Source organism: Centrocercus urophasianus, unplaced genomic scaffold (assembly GCF_019232065.1).
Source record: "Centrocercus urophasianus isolate 14NV4802_14NV808 unplaced genomic scaffold, USGS_Curo_1.0 seq_12, whole genome shotgun sequence".
Taxonomy (NCBI): domain Eukaryota; kingdom Metazoa; phylum Chordata; class Aves; order Galliformes; family Phasianidae; genus Centrocercus; species Centrocercus urophasianus.
In genome coordinates, this window is record NW_024884364.1 from 26,224,699 (window position 1) to 26,252,656 (window position 27,958).

Sequence of the window (27,958 nt, forward strand, 5' to 3'; positions counted from 1 at the left end):
GAACGTATACATACATGTACATACTGGTGAAGAATCAACTTGAGTTTTGTAGAGAGAAGCCCTGCTCCCGAATCTCTCTGATGTCATGAAGAGTTAGCAAGCACATGGGAAACAGTGATCTGCCTCAGAGGGAATCTCCATTTCCAAAAACAACTGAAAAGATCCCTTATCAAAGCTGCGGCAGAAGCCAAGAAGGGAAGAACTACAAAGGAAAGTCCTACTTAACTTTGCATAACCAATTAAAAGACAGGAAAGAAAGTGTAAATATACAGCCATTTTTCACAATGGAGGAAGGTTACCAGCTGGGTCTCACAAGAATTTGTGTTGTGATACTTGTAGAAGTGATCTGGATAATGGAGTGAATGGTGCAGTGACAAAGTTTATTGACAAAAAAGAAAAAAAAAAGTCAAAGTAAATCCAGTTGCAAAGAACTGCAAAAACATGTTATGAATTCTGAGTGTGCAACAGAAGTAAAAGGATATTTCATATTGATATAACGAAAAGTGGTGCACACAGGGATAAAATGCCCTAACTATACATACACAATGGGCTCTATACTGGCTCTGTTCCACCCAGGACAGAGACTTTGGAGTCACTGTGGATAATTTTCTGTGAGCACTTGTCTCAGTAGCAGTCAAAAAGACAAAGAGAAAGACAGAAGTAATTATGAAGGAACAGAGAAAACAAAATGTCATTACACCACTATACAAATGATGCAACCTCATTTTACATACGGCTATCAGTTCTGGACACTCAACCACACAGGAATACAGAAGAACTAGAAAATGTACAAAGCAGGGAAACAATCACTGGTACAGACAAGGAATCCAAGGTTCCTGGACAAGGAATGACTACACAGATCAGGAGTATTCAAACTGGAAAAAGACACTACAGACATCTATATGACCATGAATGACAAGGAGAAAATCTACAAGAAGTGATTCATTATTTCTCCTATGGGAGCACAGGACAGCAACACAGTTATGAAACGGTGGATTAAAAACTAACATAAGGAAGTGCAATGAAAAACCGGACTGTGGAACTCATTGGCATAAATAATAAGAACATTCAAAATACAAAAGAACAAATGCAAATAGGAAAGGCTCATCTAGGGTTACTAACAGTAACTAGGGTTACTGTTAGTGAAAATATGATTGCCAGTCCTGGAAGTCTGTCAAATGCTGGCTGCCAAAAGCTCAGTGAATGTGCTAGTAGTACTAAGGCTGAGGTGAAATCTCTAATTATTCTGTAGGCACCACTGCCAAAGGCATGATAATGGACTTGAGTACCACTGCTCCTGGGCTCTGACCACAGTTATTGGAAACAAGCTATGAGTCTTTAGACAGTGCGGCTTCAGTTAACAGAGCCTAACACGACAAGCAGGAATTACAGAAGCACCTCAGATTTATTTTCCAAAGGTAGCAGAAGGAAAAGCTTTAGAGTCTTTCTGAAAGTCTTACTGGAAGTATGTGATGCAAACAGCTAAGACCGCTGTACTCATTCAAACACAAAAGCCAACATAAAAGAAGAAAAATGGGAGCAACAGCCTCACTGCAAACTCACAACTAATGATAATTATTAGTGCTTTTTCTTCTAAATTACATACTGCCTTTAGGGAGTTGCATTCCTAATTACTCCAATTTTAAAACGCTACAGTGCAGCTGGTAAATATTTTAACTTGTATCTTCTTAGTAAAACTGACAAAAACTATTTAGCTATCAAAACCAGAGTCTTAAAAGCATTCAGTAAAATCCAACAAAATGGGCTAGTTTATACTTTGATAAAATAAAACTGTTTATTAACAATAAATGTGTGCCAAGCAATCGTATATGAAGCAGAGTAAGATTTAGCTTTTTTTCTTGTTTTCCTCATGAATAACTAGGTCTGTTGAATAGTGGTCTTTTAATTATTTTGCCCTTAATTAGCAGTGTTAGCTGCTTTTAAACATATACACTTTTATACATATGCACACATACACACTTGGGCATTTATGCACAAACATACATTCCAAACACCAAAAAGAGCAGTGTATATAAGCTTAACTGTTCCTTGCCCTTACAGGAAACAAACAAACAAAACAAACAATAAAACATGGAGTTAAAAACCACTCCAAAGGAAAAAAAAAAAAAAAGCAAGGCAGCTGCTTTGAGGAACATTCTACTCTCACACAGATGAATTTCTGCTCATGTAAATCTCTATTTAAGCTTTAAGAAGGACAAGAATGAACATGGGCTATGCTGCCTGTACCTGTGACCAGTTTGCCAACCGGTTAAATGGCAGATTAGTAAGATTTTGTTCTGCAAAGATCTGAAACAATCTTAGCCACGTCTAAGGTCTTCCAGATTTAGAGTTAAAAATCAAACCTCCAAGTGAAATACAGTAAAAACTGCCAGAATTGGATAGTCTCTATATAGAGGGAGGAAAAGGAGCACATTTTTAAATGCTTTGTGCAATAAAGATCTAAGCACAGAATTCAGAAAAATGTTTAACTCCATGCCCATTAACTACATTTAAGGAGTCTTAAGAGATTTGTTGAGCCAGAGCCTGTCATTTTCTAATAAAAAAATCCACAAAAGGTTCTTATTTAGTAGCTGAAGATAGTTGGTTTAAGAGCACTGTATTGAACTAACATGACTAAGACCAGAGAAAGACCTGGCAATTTCTAGCAAGAAAATCATAAATAATTTCCTAAGCTGCTCCATGCCCTCACCTCATACAGACTGCAGCATATGTGCTAATGATTCTGCAGAGCAGTCATAAGGTTTGCAGAGCCTCTGCAGCTGTTCAACACGTGAATATGATCCACCCTGAACAGAGCTATGGCTATTTTCTTTATCCTTGAACTTCAGAAAATCTGCTGCTATTAAGCAACATCCATTCTGATGCACATCTTTCAGTTGTTCCTCTATTCCTCTATTTTCCCCTGTTCCCAATGATCAGACCTGCTGAGTTAACATGGATAATAGGGAACTTGCATATAAGCATCCAGACGTGTTCTCATAGACGTTTTTACATCTCTCTCTACATAAAGAGACAAAACAAAATTACCAATAATTACTCAAAATTCAGCTGCAAAAAAAAAAAAAAAGATAAATTTTTATCCTGCAAAAGTGATGAGAAGGAAATAATACTGAAAAAACTCTCAGACTGTAAGAGGTATTCATATTATTCATATTACCAGCTCTTCCTATGGAAGCTTCCATGTTTTCAGACTGGACTGAGTTCTTCTAACTGTCTGCCTATATGTAGTCATTTCTAAGTGGCAAGAAACATGCCATAAACCTCTTAACATTTCATGGTATATTAACAAACACAGCTCAATGATGACTGCTTAGTACATCTAGATATTTGCCTTCTCTTTGACCTTTTTATTCACTCTGTTTATTTGCTTCTCAGGAAGGAGATGACAGGAAATAGATTTAGGCATAACTCTGTTTTTGTTAACACCATTGTGAATTAAAAAGGGGAAAGAAAATGTATGGAAGCATTAGGCTTCCTTTCAAATGCCAATGTGAACCATTGCAGATGTTGTATCTACACTAGAAAACAGGGATTCCCCCTGAATTCAAGCTTCAGCTGCTGCTAGGCAAGGTGGAATGCAACAGAGATGGAGATTCACACCAATCCCGCTTGAATCTTAGCAAACACTTTACACTTAGTCCTTTCCTGCTATGGATTGGGCAACTCTTCACATTTCCAACCTTTTCTCTTACATTGCTTTATGGTTGTTTGTTTTTTTGTTCTTCTTTTTCTTTTCCTTTTTTTTTCTTTCTTCTTTTTTTTTTTTAAAGAAAGAGTATTATGTGATGAAGTAACAAGACTCTACTATAAATACTGCAAAAATCTAAGTACTTGCTCTGCTCATCCTTTCTGTCCTATGACCAAACAACACCTCTTGCAGGAAAGGGACAAATTTCATCTGTGTGATCTTGAGCTGTTGTTAAGAAAAGTGTAATATTTGTTGCAGTAATGACGTATGGGGCAGAAGAAGTAAAAGGTAGTAAAAAAAGGACGTATGTTTGTACATTTATGTTGGTCCTTCAAGAGGCAAGTTTCTCCAAGGGTTTTAAACACCCAAAGCAACTAAAAAACATTCAATTGATCTTAAACCCAGATTTGGTCTACTGCAGGTTGACACGAAAGCTATATTTTAGCCTTGAAGAAGCAGGGAACCACCTAGTTCACTTGAGCAAAACAAGTAGAAGCATGCAATGAAACATCAAGACTACAACAGCAAAGCTTTTGGGAAATCAACACTAATGCAGACAATTAAAACGAAACAGAAAGTTATAAGCAGCTGTATTAATCTGACTCCAGGCCCTCTTTTAATACTTTTCCATTCTGTAATAATATCCTCATTTGTCAGACTTTTATTCCTGACGAATAGCTCCAAACTGTACAACTGACTACACTAGAAGTACAGTGACTGCAAAAAAAACCTCTTTTCCTTATTTAACTTTTAGCAAAGATGTGTTATTTTTAATTAGCAAGTACAACAAGTTTAAAGCACAGTAATTTTTAAATTGTCAGAATCTCCCTGTATTTCATGCTATTTAATTAACCATCCTTTTGCTTTCCACAATTGCTAGTTTATGACAGCTACTCAGACTGACACCAATTTTTTGTTAAACTGAAATTCTAGCACAGATAAGTTGCTATTAAAAGATGATGGAAAATCAGATGGGTATTTATAGTTAGAATTTGTGTCAGTCAGGACAAATTTGCAGAAGCTGGACATGGTGATTAAAGATATAAGGATGAAGGTCTACCAGGAATGCTGCATCTATTACAATATATTTAGAACTACTGTAAGATTCTTGATGCTGTGAAATTTGCAATGCAGGCACAACAGCCAGAGATTTCAACCTCTCTAGTGAAGTGACTATTCATCTTCACAGAGGAACATTCATGTGCATCCTTGTTCACCTGGAGGGAATCAATCTCTTTGCCAAAAGCAGAACAGCCTCAGCATCACTTAAACTGTGCTACAATGCAACAACTGCTGCAAAGGCTTCTGGATGATACTACTTTTGGTCCATGTTCCTTCCATAATGCAGAACTTCCTGTATCTGCTGGAAATTTCAAGCCATGATGCCCACATGTTAAAATATTTTTACAGCTCTTCAATACACATTGACAATTTACTTCTCATAGAGAATGCTAGCCATACTCCTCACGCTGTTTATATAACCCCAACCAACACCAAGCTTTGACACAATGGCCTAAAAAATCCTATTTCCTCCTGAAACTGGAGTGTGGCAGCATGAGAAAAATTCTGCCTCTAAAGAACTGACAGCAGCAATTTCCATCACTTGTATGTGAGGGGCGATGGTAATAGAGAGAAAAAGGAATAATTGTTAGCAGTAAATATGGGCCTCATAACAAGGGATTTTTCATGGAGACTGAAGGTTAATTATCACAAACTTGAATACTCGGAGAGCTCTGTACCAGGTTCCAGGTTCTCTTCACAAAATTAAGACTCCAAGCAAAAGTACAGGTATCAGCCTCCTAAAACAATGCTAGGAACATGTCATCTAGCCAGCCTCAATGTGCATCCCAACTGCTGTAACATATGGTCTTATTTAATTCCCCACTGTACCATTCACTGCAGCCAGTAAACATCAGCGAGTTATTGGAAAGATTTAAACATTTTAAGATGTTGCCCATAATGCTTTCCAGTGGAAATTTGGAGGAAAAGGGGGAGGGGAAAAAAAAAGACAGATTGGACAGTTTGATCTCATCTGAAGAAAGAAATAACACACACAAAAAAAATATGATGTGACACTGAAATAATTCTGATTCTAAAATAAACAGATCTAATCTGTGTTGGAAAATAAGCTGAAATTACAGCTTGTTTGTGCTTGCTCTAATCAGCCATTTCAAGGTATTCCTAAGTGGAGATGAGGGAAGAACAACCTAGAAAGCAGAAAATTAATAAGAAAAACAATCTTTTACTTTTGAGACCTGAATTTGTCCAGCAACTCTAAATGTTTGCAACCTGACTCAAGCTAGTCAGACTAGGAAGATACAGGTATCTACGGTACTGAGGGCAAATAATCACCTTTTCCTATACTATAATGGCATGAATAATTGCCTAGAGGTGCCTTAATTGAATCCAGAGGGACAATACACATATCAACTTCTAGATACCTGCAGTTACCTAAGACAGATATCACTGAAAAAAAAAAAAATCTTGGACGTTTCCATCATACACTGCAAAACTGAAAGTGCTCTTTGCAGTCTGGCAGCTTACCAAAGGTGTCAGTTCTGGGCCCCACTCCTGCACGCACATATACTGAACACCTGCGATACAGACAGCACTCACACAGTCCAGCAGGGTTTTGAGTGCAAACACTTGTACCAGCTGCTGGTTTGTGATATAGCATTACATTTAAATGTACCAAAGAAAAGGTGGTCATTTCAGCACAAGCAGACCATGCTGGGAAAATACAAGTTAGGTAAAAGTCATGCAAATTCTATACCTGGTCGTGTGGTGAGTCCTCTGTCTGCAGCTGGGCGGGCATCAACAGGCTCAACTGGGGAAGTGCAGAAAAGAAACAAAGAAGTAAACAGAAAATAAGCAAAATGCATCAAGGTGATAAATTCAACTTTTGATCTCTTGGGATAGTGTAGGAGAGACAGACTGCATAAAACAAGTTACAAAAGCAACAGCTAGAGAAGATCTGCCTTCAACTAATGATGGAAATTAAAAGAAGGGATGCACAAAACATCCAAAGAAAGCTCCACAGCTATGTGTCAATTTTACATCATTTTTTGGTTACAGCTTAAAGTGAGAAACTGTTGAGATCAAAGACTTTCTGTCTGAAGAGTCAAACTGTATTCTTTACTTGCAGACATCTCTCAGTCAGCTGATTAAAAGTGGCAGCAAGTACTGACACCATGAGTTCTTGCGAGCTGACTTACAAACCCACCAAATCCTGACTCCTTATTCCTTTTAATAAGGATTCTTTACAGCACTAGCTGTAAGGTTTGAAAAAAAGAGTAAAGCATGTTTTAAAACTACACTCAATATTCCATTCCAATATGCTCTGAGCTATTCTAGACTTTCAATATCTTGTTAGACTATTTTAACTAATTAAGAAAAAAAAATAGCATAAAACTGATTGCATGAAACTTACCCTTTCATCTAAACATGCAGTTTAGATGAGGAAAATTTCAAACAGATTTATGGAACTGTAAGATTATGTGACAATTTATCAATTCAATATACAATTAATGTTTCTGAGTGAAACCTGGGATTAGGTCATGAAAGAAAACAGACATGGGAGGAAATGACAAATTTAAGGCATTTTTGGAAGTATTTTCTACTGATCATTTGTATGCAGGTCACTGGATACTTTGAAATTGAGACTTTCTTTCTGGCTGCATTACCTTCTGCTTTTTTCCACAATTACATGTTGGTCTAAGTATTCCATGGATGGTTCATGAAAAGCAAGCCGCAGTGCTGTGACTGTGGAGGAAGTGGACCCCAGGTCCTTACTCTGCTAGCTCCTGGATCCAATGAGCTTGCCTCTCAGATATCAATGGCACCACTGAAAAATTTGACAGTAATGCAAGTCTAAAATGAGGTGAATTTATCTAGCTTAGGGGTTACCCAGTGTGCCAGACTAAAGAAAATTCTTGCTTATATGGTGTAATTATTCTTTGCACTGAGGAAGCCTGAGCTCTCAGCACTCTGGATTGGTACTGAAGAGTTTTTAAAAATGTAAAGCTTCCAAACCAGAGCAGTATCAACACCTGAACTGGCAACTTGCTGATAGTCCTCCAGTAAATGCCGGAGCAACTGCTCAGCAGGTTTCACAGGCAACAGGGCCCTTCCTGTTAAACATGCTGTGATTTTCTTGATGGTGTTGGTATCGTCAGTCCTCATCCAACAGAAGCAGAGGTCCTTGGCTCTCCGACCTTCGCTCTTGTGCTCAGCATCTCCCAGCAACCTGAGATGCTAACAATCATAATACTGCAACAGTTAGTTGCTCTACAGTATTTGAGGTTTCTATAGCACAATAATTTTTAACTCACTTGAGTTGCTCAGTACTGCATATAACAAAACACTTTCTGCATCAGTGGATCTTACTGTGTTAAAAACAGATTATGTAAAGAAACCCTAGGAGACCTTGAGGGAGAAAGTAGAAAAAGGTTTCAACTGTTATTTACTTTGTGCTACGTTCCACATTATAACAAGACAAACACTAGTTTTTGGGAGCAATTTGAACAAAGCCTGAGATTGGACCATGGACATGGAGGAAAAACAGGCATGGGAAGTGAGGACAAATGGCGCTGTTCATCCTGGGATTCTGGAACAGTAAGATGGGAGATGAACACAAAGGAAAAAGATCAGTGTGAATTCCACTTCTGATACTATGGACAAGGGTACAGAGAAGATATCTAAAGAGCAAAAAAAGGTATTGTAGAAATAATGACCCAAATAACACAAACACTATTTGCCAGTACTGTCTGATTGGTGATAGAGAAGTCAAACGGGAAACAAGAAGGACTTGCAGGGGTTTAAGCCATGAGATGATTTTCAACTGTGCGGACTTAAATGTTAATAATGACTGAGCTAATGAAATTGTTTGCCTGCAGGAACTTCATGGGAAAAACAATTCTGGTATCAAAACACCCAACAACAACCAAAACAATTTAAAGTCTTAGAAGCTATAAGGTGTTCCCACAGTAAACATTAAGTGCTGCATTATGTAGCACATTTAAATACACAAGGATTCATAATTAAACAGTACGTTATTCAAGGCAGAAGAATTTTTATTCTTATTTGCTGTCATGCATTTTAAAAAGGTAACTACACTCAGAATACTTGCCAAGTGAATTCAGCATCACACTGAAGAATGTACCTTTCATTATTAAATTCTGAGCTTAGTCTGGTTTCCGAAGAAAAAAAAAGGATTTAGCTGTATGTCTGAGTGCACCTGTATACCCAGTAACTTCTTAATCGCTGACTGAAACCAGTACATTTGGGAAGGGAGTAGATGGGCTTCAAAAGGTGTTCTTTCTTTCCCCTTCAAATTTAATGAAAGCAGACAGTGGGTACAGAATGGATTTCCTTATGTCTCCACTGTGTGAAATGCTGCAGTGAGAGATGTACTGGAAAATTCCTACAGGACAGATGCCACCAGCTGGACCACAGTCTGCTCCTGGCAGTCAGCCTCAACAATTGCACTACAGCGAGCCACAGCTTATTCACCAGGAAACTGAAGTTTAGCATGTCAGCCTGCTCAGAGGCTTGTACTACTTGTCAGCATCTCATGCAATCCAGACAGTTGCTCTCAGCCAGTCAGCACATAATGGATCTGTAGCCATCCTTCAGAAACGCCCAGAGTCCTTACCACCATCTACTTTCTTCAGATTCTTATGGCTGGCCAGTCCATTTGAGTTTGCCCATCTCCTTTCAGCTGACTTCTTGATGTTTTCATTTTAGCCCCACTCTCTTCTCTTCCCATCATATTCAATATGCTTCCATTTAACTTATTAGTCGACCTCTGCTTGCACCTTAGCCTGGATCTTTGGCTTCTCTGACACCTGGCAATTACCCACTTTGATCACAAAACTGGTTCCTGCTTCACTGCAAGCATGAAACAGCCCACAGCCTCTCACACATTGTATTGAAGTGAGACTTAGAGGAAAGCACTCACTCACAGAGAACTGAACAAGGTGTGTGATCAAGACTTACTCTCAGAGGAGGCAGAGCTAAACCAATGTTTTCAAAACATATCTGAAATACTTCACTGTCTGCACAGCCCAGCTATGCTTGATCCACAAAGCACAGAATTACATGGAGAAAACTTCTGTAACTCTGGTGTTTGTAAAACTAGCACTCTTCTGCAGAAACAAACCTCCACTGCTGGGATTAACTTAGTACTAATGAGGATGGAATTGAACTGGTAAAGGAAAACAAGCACAAGAAAAGGAACTTGAACAACATCATCAGAGTTCCTTATGTTTCTAATTAATTGGCTCTGGCACCCAAGTGAACCACCGATTCCAGATTATACATTAATTATTAAAACATTAGGCAGCCACTTCAATACATTTGCCCAGGAGCAACATAAAGTGTTCCTCAGGGAAGACATCATCACTAGCTAGTTGCACTGCTGTGCATGCACAAATATTTCTGCAGTACATTCCATATGACCAAGAAAACCAAGAAAATCCAAAACCAACATATTAGATCTATAGCCATTTTCATGCCAGCAATAAAAAGCTCTTTAATGAAAACATTTATTCTATCATGACACATCTGACAACTTATCTCCCTTTGCTCATTCTCATTGTAAGACACTCATAAGATGCTGGAATTTATTTTTACCTGTTTTTAAAGAGAAATAAGTTCAACTCTGAATTATATTGTGTGACTATATTGGCATTTAAGTCAGAACTATTTGATCAAAGAGACACACCAGCAGACCAGTTCTAAAACTTCATGGTTGAGACCTTTATCATTCTTACATCAGAAATATGCTGATTTTCAATGAATAAAATGAAAGAATCATCATAAAATACAGTTGCGAATACTCTGTGGTTTCTCCCACTATTGTTCCTACCTTCATTTTCAGTATTAGCTGGAACAGAATCAACACCAAAGGGATGCCATGGCTGAAGGTCATCTAGACTGAACTCTCCATCCACTGGGAGAAGTTCAACTGTGGTCTTAGTTTCTGTCAATGAAGGCATGAGAGCATCATTTCCATAGCTGATTCTGGGTTCGCTGATCATATTGGCCAGGACATCATCAGAGTAGTTTTGTTCTTTCTGAAGCAATTCATCTGCAAGGAAATAAACACAGAAATGATCTGAAAAAAACTGCATTTCTGAGCATCTATTTCCAAGGTTATTGTAGTACAAATTTACAGTCATGAGACCCTACTTTATCATGATAAAGAAAAACATCAAGATTTGGAATAGTTGAAACTCTGAGGAGTACCACTGCTAAGTAAAGCATTTTTTAAACATCAACCAGAACTGTTCCATACTGTTACCCATGTAACACCACAGATCACAGCGTGTGCTTCACTAGTCCCTAGATTCTTCCCCATTTCTTTCAAAAGAAGCACAAATCAATTCCTTTCAACTCAACACATTCCCATACCTCAACATGCAAGAGGTCCACAGGAAAGACTGTCTTTGCTATTTTCCCTTCTTTCGAAATGCTCACTTACAAAAGCTCAGTTTTGTTCTTAAATCCTAAATCACTGCAACAGTTACTGTATTAAATTGGGCTCACTATAACACTGAATCTGAAGAAACATTTGTTCTTTTAACGATGTAACTTTACTAATATGGAAATAGTTCTTTTCTAACAATCTTAAATTACAATAAGCATCTGTACACAAACTTTCACAAATAACCAGATCTAAAGCTCTGCAATATTATCTAGTTTGTTTTGTTTTGTTTTGTTTTTGTGGTTTCTTTTGGGACTACAGTAAAGGGAGCACAATGAAAGCACTTTCCAACTCCAACGATATTATAGGCCAGATTATTGAACTCAGTGTTAAAAATATGCTTGAAGGTTCTTTGGGTGTGCTTCATTATTCCAACTCCTTTCTTAGATCAAAGTTCATCCACTCTTGATCTTCTCCTTTGTTGTATTTTTGTTTTTCCAGTAGAGGTACATTATTTGCACATACTCTGAAGGAACTTGGTGCACAAAACCACTTTCTAGTAAACAAGTGCTATAAAGAAGGTAAGTAACTGCTAGTAATACATCAATATACTTAGTATGCAGCTGTTAAAAGTTCTAAATAGTTCAGAATTGAAGCCTGTAGATGTTAACACTAGTCAAGTTCAAGTGTTTGCACATGAGTACACACATGACAGTTGATAATACAAAAGCTTTTCTTAGGACTTGCTTCTCTTTTGAATTCATTAATGACTAAGTCAAGTCACTGTTACTGCTTCACATCCACATATGAAACCTGTAGCAAATCAGGGACAGCAATCACCACTGTATTTTGCTAGACCGTTTATGTAGCTCTGTAAGGGCTCTCTCATTTCCTAGCATCGCCAATGAGAAATTGCATCTACATTTCTAAATACACCAGAGCTTTACAGACATCAGTGAAACCTTTTCAATCGTATGTCCCTCTTGAGCGTACACAACAGCATACCACCACAGCAGCACACAGAACCTACACAGTAGCCCTCAACAAGGATCGCCACCAACTCAAGAGCATTAGATTTGGCACTGCTTCACTACCTCTCTCAGTGATGATAATCTCGGCTTTGCAAAGCCTAGATATATAAAATATATATATAAATCTCTTAGAGCTGATGAAACTACTACTACCAGAGCCAGAACATCAAAGTTACAACCCAAACCCTGGGGCCAGCACAGGTCTTAAATCTTGCAAATTGACGTTTCAATACCAATTTTCCTACTGAAGCAGTAATCACATTGGTAGACAGTAAGCCAACATTACTGTTAATGTGTACAGCAAATTAAATTCTGTCAGTGAATTTGTTCATAAGAAGGACTTAGTAGGACAGTACAGAATTCCTGCTGAGCACTGAATAATTTTTCCATTCATGTTCACTTTCTTGAAAACAATATTATTTCATAAGTTGTAACTTGATACTCTAAGCAGACATTGTATCACATGGTATACGTTAATTTTTACTAGTTGCAGAAGATGAGACTTATCAAAAAAGGAGCTAGATGTTAAAAAGCCTGGTTTCCAAGTGCCGGATGCCTTGCAGGGAGTCAGGGGTAACACCTGCTTAGCACATTATGATACCAAGTTATGGCTGATCACAGAAAAGATGAGTATCACTGGGGATCTAAGCACTTGCAACCCAGAAACTGCTTTGAGGCGCAACTTGCCTCATCCTCTCTGTCCTCCCAGTGCCTGTGGATTCTGTGACACAGATGCAGAGAGCTGCAGCCTCGGCAGCAGAGGTATAGAGGTGCTGTGCCTCACACACCCCTTTTTTTCTACAGGTAGTGTCAATCCTTCATGACTTGTGCACCAGCACAATGCTTTTCCTGCCTTGTTTCTCTCTGCTGATGCACACTGTGTGACCTACAGACAGCTCCTGCCCTTGGAGAGTAACATGCTTGGAGGGGAGGGAGAAGAGGGTGTAGGACCTGCTCCCCAGCATGGAGACCCATGCTCAAGGGAAAGGCCACTGCAGAAACACAGGAGGACCCATTGAGCTGCAGAGATGAGTGCCAGACTCACATCATTAATACTGTCGCTACAGAGGCTGGGAGGGACAAGTACGTAAAAGCTCTCAGTGCTGCCCAACTGGGTGTGAGTTGTCACCAGCTCCTTGCAGGCTCCGTTGTTTGCTACTCAGCTGTGGCACACAACACAAACTTCAAGCAACTCGCGTGAGACAAACAGATATTGCAATAAGCAGATTATGATTGCATTCACTTGACAAGCAGGGAGACAATGGCCAAAATGAATCAGCCCATCTGACACAATGGCAATGAACTATGGTGAAAAATGAGAAGCTCTTGGCTTAAGAACTGTGCTTGAGTCCATCAGACCAAGGCATCTGAGTCTGCATTGAGTAAACGATTTGCAAACAATTGTTTCAACCTCCGAGCTGTTAAAAAAGTTTGCCCTAGGATTTCCAGTTATTGATGCTAGCTGGCAAATCCCAAGATTGATTCTTTCAGCGTTGATTTTGTTCAAAGTATCGATGTCTACTTGCATCACCAGCTACGCTAATGGAAAGCCATATAGCCTCATTGTTACCCATCAATAAAGTACTCCCTCCTTTTCTCACAGTTGCCAGTTCAATTTCTCCACCCCACAAAAGACAATTCCCTAAATAAGTAGAGAGTACAGATGCAGCTGGAGGCTAGGATGTGCATTCAAGGCTGTTTCAGGGGCTTTCTTTGTGCAGTGAATGTCTTCATTATTAGGCGCTGAAAATATACAGATTCTAGGCTGCTTTTCAAAATTCCATCTCCCCTCAAACCAACAAGACAAAAACCCTCATGACAATCTTCCTATAATAGACTTGTTGCTCTACTCATTATCTCTTTGTAACATTCTGTTAAGTCCTGCCAGAGAAAAATAAGGAGGATGTTGAAACATTTTTTTACATTTTGAGAGCACAGCTCAACAGTAACCACAACTTCACAGAAACAAAACGAAACAAAACAAAACAAACAACAAAAAACCCACTAAGTTGAGACTTCAAATCTCCCAGCAGCTGGTTTTGGTGTGAAAGTGCAACTGCTCTACTAACAGGAAGCCTGGGACTTGCAGCACGGCCACCTTCAGGCATGCAAACTCGTCCTTCATAGGATGAAAGAGGCTCAGTTACACTCTTCAATAAAATACTTCTTAGACTTACTGGCATTTGTAAGGAAGTTTCACTCATTCTTACACTCACTGTGGGCATTCCCCCATGGGTTATTACCACTGAACAATAGCATCAAGAAAAACTAAAGCAAAATATCTTTGGGAACATTAGATACAAGACTAAGACCACTGCAAAGTCCTTTCTAGACTAGTCTCTTCTCTACTTCTCTGGAAAAGAGAAACACGGAGCAGAAGAAAATAAATTCATTGGAAACATCTGGTGGACGTTGGGTTGTTTGAAAGCAGTTCATTTACAATATCCCATGACCGTACCCTTGGCAGATTGGCTTTGTAAGAGCACTTTAATAGTGAATACCATGCCAAAACTATTAGAGCAACACAGATCATGATATTCTGTCACACTCTGTTGGTATACAATACTGTTTACCACACTGGACTCTGCTGTGCGTAATCCTAGCTGGCATAGATACAATGAAAAAAGTTTAATGGAGAACATCTTTACTTGCTGCTCTAGAACACAAGCTGTTCACTAATTATCTTTCAAGTAATCATTTTTACTTAAATGATTATTTAAAATTTCCAAAATTATGTATTTAAAATTTCCCAAAGTATTTACATCATTGCTTTGCTTTATTTTCTTTTGTTGGATACCTACAGACAAAAAGCTCTGACCTCATTACGGCAAGCACAATTCTTGTATCTGCTTAAAAAGTAACTTCAAAATTGGTAGTTAGTTAGAATTTTGGAAATTTGTATGTTAATTTAAGGTTTAAAATCAAATTAGAACAGAAATGCACTCCAAACACCTCTTCTAAGTACTAATTAAGACACCTTCAAATTACATACATGCCATAGTTTCACTCCATAAGCAAACTTCCTTTTAAAAACCACATATATATGATAGACTGCATATCGACCCAGCAAATAAAGGTTTGGGAACCAATTCAAATAAACTGGTGCAAAAGCAGAGTCTTATTGCTTCATAATCACCCTTATCAGTCAGCACTCACTGACAAATAAGCATGTGGTCCTCTCAAAGTTATAGCTGCTTTTGAGCACGTTTTCAAAATGATGAATTTAGAAGTGTCAGCAACCACCTTACTGTTCCCAATGGCAAAAATTAGGAGCATCTGAGTCACAGTGATTGCTTCATTTGCACATGTATTATCTTACACCATTTGGAAGATAGTTTAAATCAAGCAAATGTTTTATGTCATAATTAGGATTACTAAGAGCAATTACACAATCATTTATAATAATGCATGTGGTAAGACGTAACATGGTTAGATGCAGCTTTCAGTTGTATGCCTACTTTATGGGCTAATTCAGTATGCCACAGTTCATAATCCTCAACACAACTGTTTGCCCAAAGGAGTAGCATGGATGTAATATAGTTAGTTTTTAACTAAATCTGAATGTCTGAATTTTGTCAGCTATATAAATCAAAACACCCCAAACTGGTAGATGTCAAAACAATACCTCCTTAGAGGCTTTGTATTAGTGAATACTTTAAAACAAAATATAATATTATTTACCTGAACATCTGCATTTGTATTAGAGCTCCTGTATAAACTGACAACACATACTTCTAAACATCAATTATACTGGTAGTATTGCCACAAAACTAATGCAAACAAACAAATGCATTTCACATTCAGGAAGCACAAACATTTCTCCAGAAGACACCTCTAGTGAGACACATGGCAATTACAGGTTTGTGTAAGCAACTCCGTAATGCAAAGTGAGGATCTGACCATGAGTGAGGATTTCATAGGTAACTTCTGCAGTCCAAAGTGCTTTCTGTACCTGCAGTGAATGCAGATTCTACAAGTCAGAAAGGTAGTTAAGTCAGTGGTATATCCTGTAGGTTTCACATACAAAGTTTATCGCATCAAGTAGCATTTTCTCCTTTGAGATGAAAGGAAAGAATATGCCAGAAAATAGTGTCTATTTCCTCCAGCCTCTGTTAGAAGTTAGAAGTAATTTCAAGCACATGCTTAAATTTAATCCTACTTGGTTGTACCAATCCATAAAGAGCTAAGCTCCACTAAATTCCAAGCATGTAATTACTTTAAGGTGTTCTGTTGAATCAAGTATCATATGACGATGTTGCATACTGCTAGATGTCATAATTATCAAGCTGCAAAACATAATTATGTGCTGTTCAGTGTTGAACTAATGCATTTTAGTGGTACAAGACAAATATAATTTAGGAATTGATTCTGATGACAACTTTATTAAAAGCGACCTGTCTACAGGAAGGCATGAGTGGTTTCATTTGTCTGTAGGCTTTGAAGATGATGATAAAAGAGTGATGAGAAATATCAATCCTGTGAAACACTGGAAATGAACCCTGCCTATAATGTCTGATCCATACTGACAAAGAAATTTCATTACCTGATCCATCAGACTAAACTTTCTTATGGCTAGCCTGTGGAATTACATCACAGGTCCCCTTATCTGGAAACTTTTACACTGCATTATGTCTTTGTTGGGGTTAAAATGAGATTGAAAGAACAACAACCATGGAAAACAGCATTTCACAGTTCTTACTTTCTGTTCTGTAGAAACATCACCACTAAGACAAAAGTAAATAGCAGAAGTAGCAGCAGCAGTTTTTCAGACTTAGAAGATTCTTACGTGTATGGCAATGTCTTTCCATAAGGTGAAAAGGCTCTTCAAGTTCTCATAAAATGACATTTGAGGTATCATGAAACAGTTGACTTATATTTTTTCCTCTTGAAGTAAGTTAATAAAAGAACCATCCCAGGGCCCTTAAAAACACCCCGCTGTCTAAAAATTGAAGTTTAAAGAAAATACACCTCTGAACTTGAGAACAGCTGTAATATTTAGAAATACATTAAAAAGAATGGCTGTAATATAAAAAGAATGCTTCTAATCCATTAAAAAAATTACAAATTTCATTTCTTTCTGTTTCTTACAGCTTCTGCCACTTCAGCATACATAGATTTCAACACATTCCCAAATCATATTATAAAAACAGCCCATATGAGTACCCTCCTATAAACAGGTGCATGTAGTAATGCCCACTTAAATCTGCATTTCGGACTCATTTGACTTAAATTGAAAAAAAAAAAAAAAAAAAAAAAAAAAAAAAAAAGATGTTTAACTTAGATACAAATTGATTGCGTTACAAGTGGATCTTATTACAAAAAAAATTTCTGGCATTAAACAGTTCAAAGCATGAGAAAGTCTGGAAAACCCAATTCAGCAAAACACTTACCAGCTAGTTTTATTACTATGCAGTGATTAATCTCAATATGACCTAGGTTTTCCCCTTAGAGATGGAATGCAATGCCAATTCAGTTTTGTACATGGCTGTGCAATTTCAGAGAGGCTTGGAAAGAAGTGCATGAGAATTTCCACACCACTACAAGAATCAGAAACATCCACCTGCCATTTTTCCCACAGCTGGTTATAAATCTCTTCAAATTCTGCCTATTTTGTATGAAGGCTGCTGTTGCATTCTTTGCCTTCAGTGAAAGAATGCTGTAATTACTGTAAGCTCTTAGCTACTCAACAGCTAAATACACTGTAGATAAATATTGATATATGGCTATACATAGGTACACATTTATAGTTTATTTTAACAGTGAGTCATCTAAATCGTGACTGCATTTCCCCTTTAATTAAAAACAGAGTATTGCACAAAATATGTGGGACAGAAAAACACCAGAAGCTTATGTTACCTCTGGGAAAAAAAAGTCATTAAATAAAACTAAAAGACACTGCTCTTCACTTCCATGACTTCAAGACTTTTTAACCGTTTCTGTTGTTTCTCCGCTGCTCACATCCACTTCATTAAACTTGGCTAATGTAGTTAATTTTGTCTATGAGACAATTCACTATTCACAGCCACAAAAGCTCTGGAGTAAACATAAAAAAACGCTACTTCCACGTTGCAGCATTCCTTTCGGTACAAAATTTGAATAGAGTACAGCTTTTTTTATGCTGAGCACCACATTTTAGAGACTGGGATCTCTACGTTCCAGCACGTGAACAGTTCCTCTCTGAGTAAGATGATGACAACCAAATGTCAACTCAGGCAAAACAGTACTTAAAAAAAATACCTGGAGAAAAAAATGAATTGAAACTATTTTGTGATCAAGAATATACATTGTATGGAGATTGCTCCAAAGCTAATGCCTCCAATTTATTTCCATTACAACAAATGGAACGTTTTTTTCTGACAACAAAGAGCACAATAACACTGTCTGACAGAGCAAATTCTCAGTGACAAAACACTATTTTTTAACATAGTCACCACGATTCTTGCCAGCTATGAACAAGGGCCTGCATGCTGCACTCATAAAAATCTGCACCAGCAGAGGTGACCACTGGCATTACTGCTGAAATGCAACATCCATCCCTCACTGCACTCACATCCCCTGTTTGGCCTCCAGAAATGCTCAGCAAGAGTCAGTAAATGAGGGTGCCATTTTTTCTGCATAGAGGAATGCAGTGACACACCTTTGCTTCATCTGTACTGCCATGTCAGGCACCATTCTGTCCACCTCTGATGTTGTGGGCCAGCACAATATAATCGAAAGCTGTACTTTTAGAGCAGCCCTCATATAGCATAATCCCGATCCACATGAGGCACTGTGCTATTTATATCTAAGTTATTTAACTACCAGCCATATTTATTTGCCAACCTTATAATAGATGGTAAAACCCAAAACTAGAATACAGCCTAAAACTCCTTCTAACACCTGAAAGAGGTTACCTATTATTTTATATAAACTCTTCTACAGGTCACTATACAAATCACACAGATTTTTTTATTTTTTTCTGATGCGTACCAAACTCTTTGGACAGCTTGGAAACCATTAAATATTCCATAAAAATACACACATTTGAGCATTTTGAAGTTCTAATTTGTTGTGTCTGATTCCCTTGGACTTAAGAGAGCACTGTACATTTGACTCACTCACAGTAACTTAAATCAGAACTAAATGGAACTGTGCAGCATCTGCTTCAGACAACATATATTTTGCCTATTTCTAAGTCCAGTTTTAGCACTTGATAGGCTAAATATAACTTAGGCTAAGTATTCTAAAGAAAAATGTTTGTTAAACATAGCAAATATATACATGTAGGAGGATATGGTCTGCACTGACATCTTTGTACACTGTATCTCATACGTAGGCTCTAATAGCAGGAAGCAGAACTGTGAGAGGACTGGACTCCCCCCATAGCAAGCACAATTCATTTTTCAATTAAATTAGGCATATGAGAATTGAACAGCAGGAGAAAGCTGTGCTGATGAAAAATTGCTTCATTTGTAATCCCATGCGCATGGCAACTAAATCGTGGAGATTACTGTAATATTTCCATCAATCCAGACATTCTGCAAAGTCAAATATCCTTACCTCAGTAATTTTTTTCTCTTTTTAGCCGAACAGTTAGAGCTTGCCTAGCAAGAATATATCAGATACTCTTGATTATAGTAAGCACATGTGAATTTTCTCTGAGCACAAGTGAAGATAGTCATGGTCAAGTAGAGTAAAATTTAGCACACCATTGGCATTAGAGGCATACATAGATCTACTCCTCAGGGCGTCTGCTTATGGTTGTACATTTCAGACTTCAGTGCTTAAACTCCTCTGGATAGCAATTCCTGAGACTTGCTGTGGGAATGGCAACTGACACACTAGTTCTATAGCTTTTGCAGATGGTCTGTAACAAGTTCTGAGTGGATACCTTCAACGTGATAGCAAGTAAGAATTAAGATGATTAATTTGCTTCTTTCATAATCAAACACTCCCTGTTAGGAGTCTGATCTTAAACTCAGTGACATCTGTAATGCAGCAGCAAGACAGACTTGGAAGCTGGTGTTGGAGTGGTTGTGCTCCTATGATTTTGGGCTACTTCAGTGCTCATGGACGCTTGCATGAATAATTCAATCTATGGTGACAGGAAGAGGAGTTTGGCTGATGTGACTCAGTCTCCGTTGATTAACAAAGGCTGGGATAGACAAGCACAGTGAAGATTTCATCTCCCCACAGTCCAAAACCTTTTTGGAACAGCTGTGAAACTTCATCGTTATCCATTCCAGACACTTTTGCCTTTTATAGGCACACAAATCCATGAATTAAGTTGCATGCATAGTAAACCAAGTAAGTTTCACTAACTAAGCATATTGATAATTCTGTAAGTGGGAAATGCATTCAGCAAACCAGTGCCTCTTCCACCTGAATGGAACCTACATATTCACAAAGTCAAGCACTTCCAAGCCAACTTTCTCTTGGATCACATTTGCAAGGTGGACAACTTCAAGATTTTTTCAGACTTGTCATCCATCTGATGAATGAACGACATTCTAAATTTGGCAGATGAGAAGTCATTAGTTCCTGAAAACACAGCGGCAGAAGCAATATAGGAAATACAAAGAGAAAGACTGGGAGAAGCCATCCTGCTTCACAGAGCAGTAAATAAGGCTTTAGAGAAAGGTCCCAGTTTAAGCAATGTGTAAAAAATTTCAGTACCACAATGTACTTTGTTTGTATCATCTCGCAAATGAGTGTTCCAGCTTTTCTTTGTGTTCATACCAAAGAGCAAGTAAATCAAATCAAATATATGTCTATGGACATATCTGTAACCACGAGTTAATGGTGACCTACAAAGCTTTCTAGTACCAAACATATTCAGTATATTGATTTAATATAATACACGTATACATTCACTGTTTTTCTACAACTCTGTTCTCTTCAAAGAGAGCCATGTGAAATGACTGGAGAAAACCTCTCGCAGCCATTTATTTCATTTGCAATATCTGCAGATCTGGAGAAAGCTGGCTCCTTCACTGCCTAAAGTTGTTTTCATGATATTTATGAGATTAAAAGGAGGCTTGCACGTACAAAAATCAAGATTCATATCTTTCCTCAAGAACATTAATGCTCATGACCAGATACGACAGACCATTTAGCTACAAAAAATGGAGAGGATATAGCATGCTACTAATGAAAGCATTTGAGAACATCAATGTCAGCAAAGTGCATTTAGATCTATTCTTAACATCTTTTACTCTCTGCCTAATTTTCTAAGACAGTTAAATAAACTGGACAGAAGAGCATGAGAGGCTTAGAAGAGGAAAACGTTGGATCTACTTCCCTGATTTTTTTCCTTTTCTCCAAAGTTGCAGCAGAGGACATATTTTACTAGCAGAAAGAATTGAGTCTCCAACCTGGAGTAGTAACAGGTTCATCAGCTCTGCCGAGCCTGCAGAGTGCAGAATTTACAAAGGCTCAGCAACAGACTGTTGTTCCAGCTGGTGAGTACCTTCCCCTATTAAAATGCAGCATAGTAAAGGAAGGCATTGGTTGATTCCCCTCATTAACAGAATGCATTGCCATACTACAAGAAACAGCTCAATGATATCTAGCTGTATTTCAAACATTAGAGAATGAAGTGGCAAAGCTGGTGGCTTAGTACATCCTGTAGGGTTATGATGAAGCAAAAAACCTAAAAAAGCTGAATTATATATACAAACTAGCCAAACGATTTTAAAATCAATGTCCTTTGGTGGAAGAAGTCCTAGTTGGTTGTAAGTATTCCAGCAGGCATGTATCATGTCAGTATTTAAGCACATAAAACCACCCTAGATAATGTGCAAACTTTAGTATATAATTCATTTGCTTTTGTGCAAGAACTCCATGCTATCTTTGGTTTGTGATCTAGCAATATATTTTTTGCTAGAGTACTAATGAATCATCTATTCAAAAGAATGTTATAAGATTTCAAGGAAGATTAAAAAATAAAGAGTAACAGCATAGAAAACTCATTTTTTTTTTTCTTTGGAAGCTTTCAGTTTGTACTGGAAATCACTGTAGGGTCATCTGTGCAAAACTACATTCGCTGAAGGCTGCATTCAACTGTTAGTTCCTATCACATTATTCTCTTGGGCAGAGGCAGCAGAGCAGAACTGGAGGAACAGAAAGTTTGTCTGACACAGCCCAGATACACAGAAACTCTCTGCTGAACCTTAGAACATAGGATTTACAGTACCTTAGGTTAAGACCTGCACCTAAGTGCGCTACTTACAGAAGATCTGTTCTGAGTTTATGGAGAATTTTCTCTATGGTGTAGAAACATTCATCAAACCTGAACAGAAGAATTACTTCCAAGGAAAAATGTGCCGTTTTTAAGGGGGGGAAATACAATGCCTATGATTTGGCAAAGATGACATTTTCTTGCATCCAAAATCAAAGACGCTGCTTCTTAAGAACTAGACAAGTGCCTGGGACAATTTAGAAACTACAACTCCAGGTAACAAATGTGACCTCTGGAATGGTGGAGAACACAACAACTTAGCAGGAGTTGTCCAACATTCTTCAACTGCAGATTTTTGTAACTACTGCAGCTGCAGACTGATTTATAGCCGTTTAGCTTATCCTAGGTGACAAGTTCAACTCCATTTGATTCCATCTAAAAAGACAAGAAGAAATACGAACTGGAAAGTATGGATAACTAGTAACAAAGAGGAATTGCTTCAGAAAAATAATTCTTCTCTGACTCTTCATCCACTCACAGGCAGTGTAACGACCAAGCTGAATTCTCCATTGTCTATTTCAAGGTCAGAGACCATGTTTATACTACGAAGAAATGGAACAAGAATGTAAATATTGATAACTGAAACAGTCCCTACAAAATGTGGGTTAAAACACTATTGCAGACTCCAGATGATTTGCAGTGACTTAATTAAGCAGGTTTGTCAAAACCTGGTGCAAAACCTTAACTGTGCTTAGGAGGTGCACTACAGATGACAGTTCTCTATCCTACTCTGTGCTGATTCACTGCACTTAGTCTGCTCCAGTACAGAAAAATCCTAGTGCTTATTCATTTATGATCCATGCTTCAGCACCCCGGTTCTCCTTCAACAGCAATAACAACATAAGACCCTATAGCTACTGTGGTACACGACATGAACTGTATCAAACAACTGTTACCAGTACTAGTTTTAAAAGGAAGACTAGAACTGATCCCTAACTTTTACCTAACATCTTCATGACCACTAAGCACTTTCAAGAAGCTCCTTAATATTTTATAGTGTAATGTAACGAAACTGAGTCATAAGGTAATTACCGTTCTTACTTGATATATGAATGATATTATTACCATACCTTACAACATCATTTTAAAAGCTACTGACACATATAGTACATGTCAACTTCCCTTTTTTATTCTGATACCTTACATATGGCAATCCAACTTCAAATAAAGGCGCAGAAATCCTAAGCATCACTTCAATGATTTTAAGTATTTCTGAAGATGGGCTTCTCTTCATTCAGCTAAATCTTAATTAGAGTCTCAAAAAAAAGGAGATGCCAAGAAGTTCCACTGTGGTCTGAAAAGACATCACCTGACTATATATTCAAATCAGAACATTTTAAGAGAAAGATAAGGAAAACAATCACAAAAGAAATGGCACCAATCAGAACAGATACACAATTTGCTTTTGGGAAAACCTCAAGGGTTTGTTTTGATACTGCAAAATAAATTCCCAAACCACAGTGGTTTTCATTTTGGATTGTCAGCCTGCAGCAAACAGCTAATGCCCTCCCAATTTCCTAAGAAGGATGCCAGAAAAGAAACAGAGAAAAGCATTCTAATAAAGCTTATAGCAGGAAATGCAGCAAGGCTGTGGATTGACCATAAGTAAATCAGCAGCTGGAAAATAAACGGTTTTAGAAATGCTTCAGTATCAGACGTAGCTCAGCAGTTCAGTAACAGCAGTTCAGTGTAGTCTGGTTACCCAGACTACCTGCACAGATGCAAACTGACTGGTATAGGGATCTAATAGTTAAAGAGAAAGGGTTAAAAGAAAGCAAATCTTCATTTTTAGTCTGTGCCTTGTCCTATATTTACAGCTGTCAAGCTTTTTCTAAAAATACTTATAAATATTAACAGAAGTTGTGAACTAAATGTCAAGAGGCAAAATTCTCTTGCTCAAATGCTAACCTAGAGCATACAAATAATTCAAATGGCACATGAACCACCACATTCTGTATGCATTTGAATGCATGTAACTATCTGGAGTCTGCTTGTGTTTGTTCACTCCCTCTGCTATATAATGAGTGCACTGCAGAAGAATAGGATAGGTGCAATGGAACAGAATAATAAAATAATGGTAGTTTGATTTTATTTGCCAAGGGACAAATGAAATCATATTCTCTTATTTATTACTTGCTCATAACTCATAACTGGATGGCTCAGGGTTGCTTATAATACTGCTGAGTTAGGTGGTGCTAAATATTTCATCAGTAGGGGGCTAGAAAACATGGACTTGAGGACATCAGTCTGGAAACAGAGCAGCAAAGACAATTAAATATTCAGCTCATTACCTACCCATTTGACTAATACCCAGAACTCTGTTGTAGCTTCTTATTTGGAAGCAGTGCTGGCTATGCCACTCCCAGTAATAAACTGCCTTTTAATACATGGATAAGCAGCCTAATCAAATAAGGATTTACAGCAAGTTGTGCTAAAATAAACTGCTGATTTCTATTAAAAAGTCCACCACCGCTTTCTCTGAAGTTGTATACATACTAAGGTTATAGAGGGAAAAGGAGAGTACAAATAGCAAGGTAGGTAAATTATCTTGCAGCGTCCAAATCTCACTTCTCAGATTTTTTGGGCCACTCTTTTATTTATATTCATAATCCTTGTCTGTGAGAAACACTATTTAATGCCCAAGATTACATCAGTTGCAGAGAGCGACCTGGTTTGTGCACATTCGCATCACTGCAGTTTGAGAAATCACCTGCAGCCAGAGTGATAAATGGTCTCTTAAACAAGACGTCTGCCTGTTTTCCAAGCTCCATCATAAAAATCACAGTCAGAAAGACCCCTCCATGCAACTGCTGCACTGATCCTTTATCCCTCTGCCCCATCTTGAAGTCTAGATTGGCAGCAGCATTCTTCCTTACACATCTTGAATTTCCTGCAAAAATGCATTCCTGATGTGGCACTCGCACATTACATATTTGTCAAATACCAAGCAGCAAAAAAAAAACAACAACCTTGCTTCATTTGAGAGATGCTTTCTATTCCTCAAAGTACTTGTGGGTCTTCCTATGCATCTATACACTTAAGTCATTTTCTGTTTAATCCAACAAACATAAACAGGTCACAAACAAATTGCTCACAAGGGCTACAATTGTCTTAAGTTTTATCTTAACTTCTTGCCATGATATCTGCTGGCATTCAAAGAGCCATAAAATGGTTTTGGTTGGAAGGGAACTTAAAGATTATCCGGTTCCAACACTCCTGCCATGGGCAGGGCTGCCTCTCACTAGCTCTGGCTGCCCAGGGCCCCATCCAACCTGGCCTTAAGCAACCTCCAGGGATGGGGCACCACAGCTTCTCCAGACAGCTGTGCCAGTGCCTCACCACCCTCTGAAGAAAGAATTTCCACCTAACGGCTAACCTAAATCTCCCTCCTTTAGTTTGAATACCCTCATCCTATCACTATCTACTCTTGTAAAAACCTCAGTCTTTTTCCTGTATATAGGACTGTATATAGGACTGTATATAGGACTGTATTACAGTCTTCAAGCATTTGAAGACTGTAATGAGGTCTCCCTGGAACCTTCTCCAGGCTGAACAAGCCCAGCTACCTCAACCTGCCCTCACAGGACAGGTGCTCCAGTCCTCTGATCGTCTTTGTGGCCCTTCTCTGGACCTTCTCCAACAGTTTTATGACTTTTTTGTGCTGGGGGCTACAGACCTGGATACAGTAGTCCAGGCAGGACCTCACAAGGACAGAGCAGAAGGGAACAACCCCCTCCTTCTCCCTACTGGTCACCCCTCTTCTGATGCAGCCCAGGATGCAGCTGTCCTTAGGGGCAAACAAGTACACGCTGCTGGCTCTTGTCCAGCTTTTTGTCCAGCAGGGATGCTGTCAATAAGTTCTTCCCAATCTGTACACATATCTGGGTTTGCCCCAACCCAGGTGCAACACCTCGCACCTGGCCTTGTCAAACCTCATTAGGTTCGTGTGGGCCCACTTCTCAAGTCTGTCCAGGTGCCTTTGGATGGCATGCCTTCCTCTCATCAGCTGTACCACTCAGCTGAGTGTCATCTGCAAACCTGCTGAAGGTGCACCATCTAGAGTTATTGATAAAGACGTTTGAAAAGGCTGCATTTAGAATAAAAGCTGGATTTGGTATTTTGGAATCTGCACCTTAGAATTATGACAAATCTGCTTTTTGAGATTATAAACTTCTAAAATACATTTCATTTAAAGGAAATCATGAATGTCCAACTGTTAGACTGCAATTCATACAATCAACAAGCCACCAATTAAAGTAATCTTCAGACTGCTGAAGATAAAAACATTGTCCATGAAATCACCAGGTCCCAGGAACAACTCTGCATTCTATTTCATATAATCAACTTCACTGCATAAAGATCTCAAAAACAACACAGAGATTATAAGGGGGCACCTCAGCTCCACATGCATTTCCAGGGCAAGAACACCACTTACTTCTCAAGGGTGAATGTTGTTAGCAGTCTTGACATGAGGAAAAAATCAATTTAGTTTAATTTGTAGTTTATGTACATATATATATATATGTATATATATGTACATAAACTACAAATATACATATATATATATATGTATGTATATATGTATATACACACATACACATATATATGAAGACCTGACATTCAGATTTGTCAACAGCTAGTCATGGAGAAACTGTACAAAATGGGCATAATATTTCTAGCAGTGAGAAGATCTAGCCAAAAGTGGCACCTTATTGTGGAGGAGTTAAAACATAAATTCACAGAAAACTAGATCATGTCTGTCTTGCTGCTCATAGAACCACTTGTTTAATCTAGTGAAAAAGTAATTTTGTCAGAACTATGTATTCTAAAGCAAAGATTATTCATTCCTCAAGGTGAAAACTGTTCACCAAGAACATTGCAGTCAAGTGTGGAACCAGCAACCAAAAGCATAATGAACAAAGAAACTCAACTAAAACATAAGGCATTTCAGTTGGAATCACAGCAGCCTGAGAGAAGAACTACTTTCATCTGTTTCCTCACATATAATTTGTCACACGCTGGGTGCTTGCAATAGTTTTACCTAGGTATTTTCCAACTTGGTCACTAGCCTGGACTTTCTAAGCCAGTGGTTCCAAAGAAGGTATTTACTAAAACATCTGTCTTTTTAATGATAGTTGTAGTAATTCTTGGGGAACCTTACAAAGTACAATTTTATTAGCACCTTACTTCTTCACAGATTTAGCAACAGTATTAGATCTCCTTTTCCATGCATTTAAGAAGAGTACCAAGGCTAAGGAGGTCATTAATTTCAGAACAGATCTGAAGCTGGCTCATCATTGTGCTTAAATCTAGAAAGACATTGTCTTCTTTAATAGAAAGGAATGATGTCTTAGAACTTTCCCTAAAAGCCACATGTATAATCAAATATAAAGTCAATGTTACCAAGATGGTAATCCTGGAAGAGAATAAACTTCCTTGTCTACATTGCAAATTATTTTATTTAATAAAGCCCATTTCTAATAGTCTAGTCTTTAATTTTTGCTGCCTAATAACTCCCAATATAAGAACATATTTTTCATTGCTTTGCATTTTGCAATGCTTTGAAGAAATTA

The 27,958-nt window shown here is 38.0% G+C and overlaps 1 protein-coding gene across 1 annotated transcript in view; it reads right to left on the reverse strand.

Annotated features, from left to right (window-relative positions):
- The window catches only part of LOC122156229 (amyloid beta precursor protein), a 158,536-nt gene that overhangs the window by 13,440 nt on the left and 117,138 nt on the right, over positions 1–27,958 (reverse strand). The window contains exons 12-13 of the mRNA XM_042810837.1: positions 10,578–10,799; positions 6,483–6,536 (exon numbers count right to left, since the gene is read on the reverse strand). Coding sequence (XP_042666771.1) covers positions 6,483–6,536; positions 10,578–10,799 — 276 coding nt within the window. The remainder of the gene's footprint in view (positions 1–6,482; positions 6,537–10,577; positions 10,800–27,958) is intronic.